This window comes from Alosa alosa, chromosome 13 (assembly GCF_017589495.1).
Source record: "Alosa alosa isolate M-15738 ecotype Scorff River chromosome 13, AALO_Geno_1.1, whole genome shotgun sequence".
NCBI classification, from domain to species: domain Eukaryota; kingdom Metazoa; phylum Chordata; class Actinopteri; order Clupeiformes; family Clupeidae; genus Alosa; species Alosa alosa.
The window spans coordinates 1019160-1025935 of NC_063201.1; the positions used below are offsets into that span (position 1 = coordinate 1019160).

General features: G+C 44.6%; 1 protein-coding gene across 1 annotated transcript in view; it reads left to right on the top strand.

Moving 5' to 3' along the window:
* phldb3 (pleckstrin homology-like domain, family B, member 3) overlaps positions 1 to 6776 on the top strand; it is a 34350-nt gene that overhangs the window by 4829 nt on the left and 22745 nt on the right. The window contains exon 2 of the mRNA XM_048261813.1: positions 6527 to 6675. Coding sequence (XP_048117770.1) covers positions 6527 to 6675 — 149 coding nt within the window. The remainder of the gene's footprint in view (positions 1 to 6526; positions 6676 to 6776) is intronic.

Genomic DNA, 6776 nt, shown 5'->3' on the forward strand with positions numbered 1-6776 from the left:
TGTCAATTGTTCATGCCTTTGTGATCAATTTATAGATTATAGATTTATAATATTATAGATTTATAATAATAATAATAATAATAATAACTAGAGAATGTAATTCCAGGGAATTATGAGTGCATGAAAATGACGCTAGGACAGACATGGTGGTTGCACAGCTTAATAAAAGTTGATAGTTTAAAAGTAGACAGTTTAAAAGTTGAATGTAGATTGGGAGTTGATAACACTGGTTGACTGAAAAGCCCAGGTTGCCAAACAGTTGTGGGCAGAGGACACAATTGGCGGGAGTCATAGTTGATGACAACTGACAGTTGGATTGGTTCAAATATTTCATAGGGAATTATTGTAGTGAGGACTTTTATTTTGAAACAGCTTTGGGCAGAGGAAACAGTTGACGGGAGCCATAGTTGATGACAACTGACAGTTGGAATAGTTGAACAGTTAAAACGTTGGATAGTTTAAATGGTTAAATAATTTAATAGGGGATTATAGCAGTGAAGACTTCTATTTTGAAACAGTTTCAGAGTTTCAGAGAGGAAACAGTTGACGGGAGTCAAAGTTGATGACAACTGACTGTTGCTAGAGTAGTTATGGTGGTTGCTATGCTGGTTGCTAGGTTTTAACTGTGAATGTGGTTGCTAGGCTGTTGCTAGGGTACTTGAAGTCGTTGCTAGGTTGTTGCTAGGGTGTCCATGGTGGCTACTATCAGAAATAAAGGAGTTACTACAGTGGTTTGCTAGTATAATCATCTTGGTTGCTATGGAAACTGACATAGATGCTTAATTTCAATGGTTGCTAAATTGGTTGCTAGGTAGGTGGTGGTTTAATATAGTAGGCTAGAGGCATAGATGATGATAACTGATAGTTGGAATAGTTGAACAGTTAAATAGTTGGATACTTTAAATGGTTAAATTATTTAATATGGAATTATTGTATGATCTGTAGTCTTAAGAGAGCCAGATTGTGTGCTTAAAGCCTGAGACAGACAGTTGAACAGGATGTGTAGTCTTAAGAGAGCCAGATTGTATGCTTAAAGCCTGAGACAGACAGTTGAACAGGATGTGTAGTCTTAAGAGAGCCAGATTGTATGCTTAAAGCCTGAGACAGACAGTTGAACAGGATGTGTAGTCTTAAGAGAGCCAGATTGTGTGCTTAAAGCCTGAGACAGACAGTTGAACAGGATGTGTAGTCTTAAGAGAGCCAGATTGTGTGCTTAAAGCCTGAGACAGACAGTTGAACAGGATGTGTAGTCTTAAGAGAGCCAGATTGTGTGCTTAAAGCCTGAGACAGACAGTTGAACAGGATGTGTAGTCTTAAGAGGGCCAGATTGTATGCTTAAAGCCTGAGACAGACAGTTGCTGGAGGTGGCCGGAACCATATGGCTCTGGCTGGAACACTTGGCATAGGATTCTAAGTGCTCTATTGTGATGCCATAATCGGCAATGTTAAGTCTATGGGGAACATTTTAATAGTTTTTAATTAATAGTTCAAAAAGTATAAAAGTTACAAATATGAAAAATACATTCCACGCCTGTCCTAAGTAAGACCTATGTAACGCAGTTTGAATGAAGTTTCTACATTAAACGGTTGAAGCCGCATTAGACGCAGAAAAAGCGTTAGAAGAAGAAGAAGAAGAAATGGGATAACAGTAGATTGCATTTTCATGCACTCTAATAATAATAATAATAATAGTAAACTTTATTTGTATAGCACCTTTCATACACAGAATGCAGCTCAAAGTGCTTTACATTTGAAGAATTTAACACAATAATAGAGAACATATTGTAATAATATAAACAAACAAACAAACAAAACAATTTACATTAGAGATTTAGAGTAGTAAAAGTAAGAATTCACAAGATGGTAAGGAGAAAGATACAACAACACATACAATACAACCAATTCAGTGAAAATAGGAAGAACCTGTGAATAGCAGCAGTAGAGTGTAAAATAATGTGAAGAAAAAGGCTACACGATAAACGTGAGTTAACTCAGGTTCCTTTGTGGTTAATAAGATATTAAAAGCTCTGAGATATGTGAAGGTGCTATGCCATTTGAGCTTTGTAAGTAATGAACATAACCTGGGGTGATGTGCTCTCTCTTCTAGTTAAGTCTAGCAGCAGAGTTCTGTTTGAGTTCCAATTTCTTTATATATTTTTAGGAGACCAGTAAAAAGTGCATTGCAGTAGTCTAACCTAATAGTGATAAAGGCATGGATTAGTTTCTCTGCATCTTGTTGATTTAAAGAAGGCTGCACTTTGGCAATGTTTCTCAGGTGGAAATAAGCTGTCTGGGTAACTTTACTCTGTATCTGAGATGACACTTAGGCCTATTACTTTTGACCTGGTGTGGCTGGTCCCCAAGATGACTAAGAACGGTGCCACGCTTTGATTTTGGTCCAACCAAAAGTATCTCTGTTTTATCGTCATTTCGCTTTAACAAAAATGTTGCTCATTCACTGATTAATGGAGGATAAGCATGCGGGAAGGGAGCAAAGGCCATCTGGGTTTGTATGTCCAGTAGTTAGGGATCGTCTGCGTAGAAATATGTCCAGTAGTTAGGGATCGTCTGCGTAGCTGTGGAAGTTTACATTATGCTGACTTATGATGTTTCCCAACGGAAGCATATGTAGGGAAAAGAGCAGAGGACCAAGACGGATCCCTTGGGGCACACCGATAGGCATAGTCATGTTTTACAGACACATGATCTCCTAGACTGACATAAAAATCTCTTGTTCAAGTCAGTAGCAAGTCTGAGATTATTAACTATTTGATTCATTGCTATTTTATACAGAGATTAAGAATGTGTCATGTCAGGTGTCAGGTTAGGAGCGGGGTGGTGTTGAGTCAGAAACGGGGTGGTTTTGGGTCAGGAGCAGGGTGGTGTTGGGTCAGGATGGGGGTGGTTTTGGGTCAGGAACGGGGTGTTGGGTTAGGAGCGGGGTGGTGTTGGGTCAGGATGGGGGTGGTTTTGGGTCAGGAGCGGAATGTGGTTTTGGGTCAGGAGTGGGGTGGTGTTGGGTCAGGAGCGGGGTGGTTTTGGGTCAGGAGTGGGGTGGTGTTGGGTCAGGAGCTGGGGTGGTGTTGGGTCAGGAGCGGGGTGGTGTTGGGTCAGGAGCGGGATGTTTATAGTTCATAATGACACAGTGCAGAGCATAGAGGAGGGCAGTGTGGGAGTAGAATCTCTGAGCAACAGCTGGACTGGATGACATTTTAATCACTGACCCGAAAAATGAACACAGATGGATAAAATATGTGTGTGTGTGTGTGTGTGTGTGTGTTTTTGGATACGCATGGTAAGGAAAGCAGTACACACTGTGTAATTAGTGATATCAATGCATGCACATATGCAATATGTTTTGTATGTGTGTCTTATACATGTTTACTGTGTGTGTAGTGCAATAGGCTTGGTGTGTGTTGCATGCATGTTTACTGTGTGTGTTGTGCGATAGGCTTGGTGTGTGTTGCATGCATGTTTACTGTGTGTGTTGTGCGATAGGCTTGGTGTGTGCTGCATGCATGTTTACTGTGTGTGTTGTGCGATAGGCTTGGTGTGTGTTGCATGCATGTTTACTGTGTGTGTTGTGCGATAGGCTTGGTGTGTGTTGCATGCATGTTTACTGTGTGTGTTGCGCGATAGGCTTGGTGTGTGCTGCATGCATGTGTTAGCATGTGTTAGGGACTGTAGCGCAGGTAGATGACCTGAATGGAAATATTGGGGGTGGGGGTTATGAGTGACGTGTTTGTTTACTCTCAGTCAGGTTTGCCATTAGGGCCGTCTGTCTCCTCAGGTGCTGGTGTTGAGGATTGAGGGTGGTGTGATGTCAGCCTCAGAGTGTACACACATACAGGAGGTTGTGTAACCCTTAACCCAGTAAACCCATGAGTGTGTGTTTACTTCTACTCTCCTAATCTCTGGGGCCACACCTCGCCAATTACTCCCTATTACACAGGCATGTTTTTTAAAAGCAACATGTTTTATCATTTCCTTTTATCAAAACCTCGCCCCTCACCCCTCTCATTCTCTCTCTCTTTCTCTGTCTCTCTCTCTCACACATACACACACACACAGACACAGACACACACACACGTTTGCTGTCACCACCACCCCCTGCCTTTCACTTGTGTTTAGTGTGTCCCCCTCAGCCCTGACCCTCCCTGTCCAGCGTCTCTGCCCCGACGTCGCTCTTGTGTGTGTGTGTGTGTGTGTGTGTGTGTGTCTCTGCCCCGACGTCGCTCTTGTGTGTGTGTGTGTGTTTGTGTGTGTCTCTGCCCCAACGTCGCTCTTGTTTGTGTGTGTGTGTGTGTGTGTGTTTGTGTGTGTGTGTGTGTGTGTCTGCCCCGACGTCGCTCTTGTGTGTGTGTGTGTGTGTGTCTCTGCCCCAACGTCGCTCTTGTTTGTGTGTGTGTGTGTGTGTTTGTGTGTGTGTCTGCCCCGACGTCGCTCTTGTGTGTGTGTGTGTGTGTGTGTGTGTGTCTCTGCCCCGACGTTGCTCTTGTTTGTGTGTGTGTGTGTCTGCCCCGACGTCGCTCTTGTTTGTGTGTGTGTGTGTGTGTGTGTGTGTGTGTGTGTGTGTCTGCCCCGACGTCGCTCTTGTTTGTGTGTGTGTGTGTGTCTGCCCCGACGTCGCTCTTGTTTGTGTGTGTGTGTGTGTCTGCCCCGACGTCGCTCTTGTTTGCTCAGTTGCTGCTTGTTTTCTGTTGACAGTCCTGTGTGGACTTTATTCAGAGAGATGGCTCTGGCGGTGTCGATAGGCTATCTCTAAAGTGGACTTTAACTAAGGGTGTGTGGAGATAGCGCTCACCACCCACCCCTTTGGCCTGCCCAGACCTCACCAACCTAGCCGTCTCCGAATCAGCTGTGTCAACACGCACGTGATCTCATCTGGGCTAATTAACTCAGATCATGCTGCGAGGGGGAACTCTGACTAAGCATGAAACAGATGCCCACCCTCTCTATGTGTTCTGACGCTGATGCTTTCTTTGGCCTCTGGATTAATGCAGATTCACCCACAAAGGCCTTATTCAGGCAGCAAGGCCTGCTGGACTCGTAAGGGGAAAACCGTCTATAAATACACTGGTGTCCTTTAAACGCATCACAATGACTTAGACTCATTCCACAATACATGATATGAAGCAGTCAAGCTTGTTGAATACAGCCGTAAATCTTGGAGTGTTTTGAGGAGTGTTTTTGCATGTGGTATATCTGGTATTGCCGAGGGAGTGTGTGAGGACTCCCACTTATGCAGTATGCTGTCGAGTATCACAGTGCAGTTGTGTGTGCTCTATCACTCAGCCCTGTGTGTGTGTGTGTGTGTGTGTGTGTGTATACAGGCCTCTCTCTGAGCCTGTCCATCTATGTGGATATACGACTCTGGCCTCTGACACTCTAGAAACCACTTCCTCCTCTGTTCTATCCTTAACCACTCTTTTCTGTATCCACCTCTCCCCTCTCTCTCTCTCTCTCTCTCTCCCTCTCTCTCTCTGTCTCTCTCTCTCCCGCCCTCTCTCATGCACACGCTCCCATTCTTGCATTCCCTGTCTGAGTTTCTGTGTCAGTGTGCCAGTCTGTGTTTGGAGTGCCTCAAATCAGTTTTATATTTATCCTCTGCTGGGCTCACGTTCGAAAGCCTAATCTCCTAATAAGGGCTGAGCTGAAGGGGGCAGTGAAAGTATGTGTGTGTGTGGGGGTGAGAGAGAGAGAGAGAGAAAGTGTGTATGTGTGTGAGTATGTGAAGAGAGAGAGAGAGAGAGAGAGAGAGAGAGGCACAGAGACTAGAAAGCAAGCAGGAGAGTAAGAGGGTGGGAAAGGTTCTCCACACTGAGGACCAGGAGGACGTTCCCACACTCATTATGTTGTTGCTCGTGCACCACAGAGAGAAAGAGAGAGAGAGAGAGAGAGTGGAGAGCCGGAGGAGAGCTCTCGGAAGCTCTCAAACACACATGGCTCAATGCAAAGGAGCCATAGTGTACATCAAACACAAATGCCTGTGAATGCACCTTTTTGTTTCCTGTCGGTGTCTGCTTGAAGTCTTTGTGTGAATGCCACTGCCATACATTGGTGACGTTTTTTTAAACCATGTTTAACCACATCACACATTTACCCACAATCACCTCTAAGAGAATATTGTATGTCAGAAACTTAGAAAAAAAAAACTTCTGACATGGTCCATGAAATCCGTGAGCAAACAGACACTTTGAAATGTAACCCCTCCACTTTCCCTTTCAAACCTACTTCCCTCTTTATGGCGTTTTCTCTTTGAAGCGTATCGCTTCAGAGGGAGATTTTGTGTACTCTCCCTTTTAACATGTTTAAGGTAGCTCCGGTCAGCTATAGGATATCTTCAGTGGATGGCCTGGTCACCTGATCTCGTGTTTGCTCTCAGCCATTAGCTTGGATTAGATTACTACAATATTCACTCAACACTCAGAGGCCCCCACTAAACCTTCATTACGCCCCCGCACACACACACACACACACACACACACACAAGCCATTAACACACACCTCCCTTTCTTCTTATTAGAGATTCCTATGCACAGTATGGACTCGCCCAGGAGCCAATGGGAGCCCGGCAGGAAGCCTCCGTGGGTTGCCCGATTGGCTGTAGGTAGGAGCCCAGCCTCCTCAGGGGCGGAGTCGGACACAGAGGGCAGCAGCACGGAGAGTGAAAGGGTGAGGAGGAGGAGGAGGAGGAGGAGGAGGAGAAGTCTGCATCATTTCATTTCACCAAAGAGTGTTTACTGAAAAGAGAGAAGGTCAGATAAATGGACAGC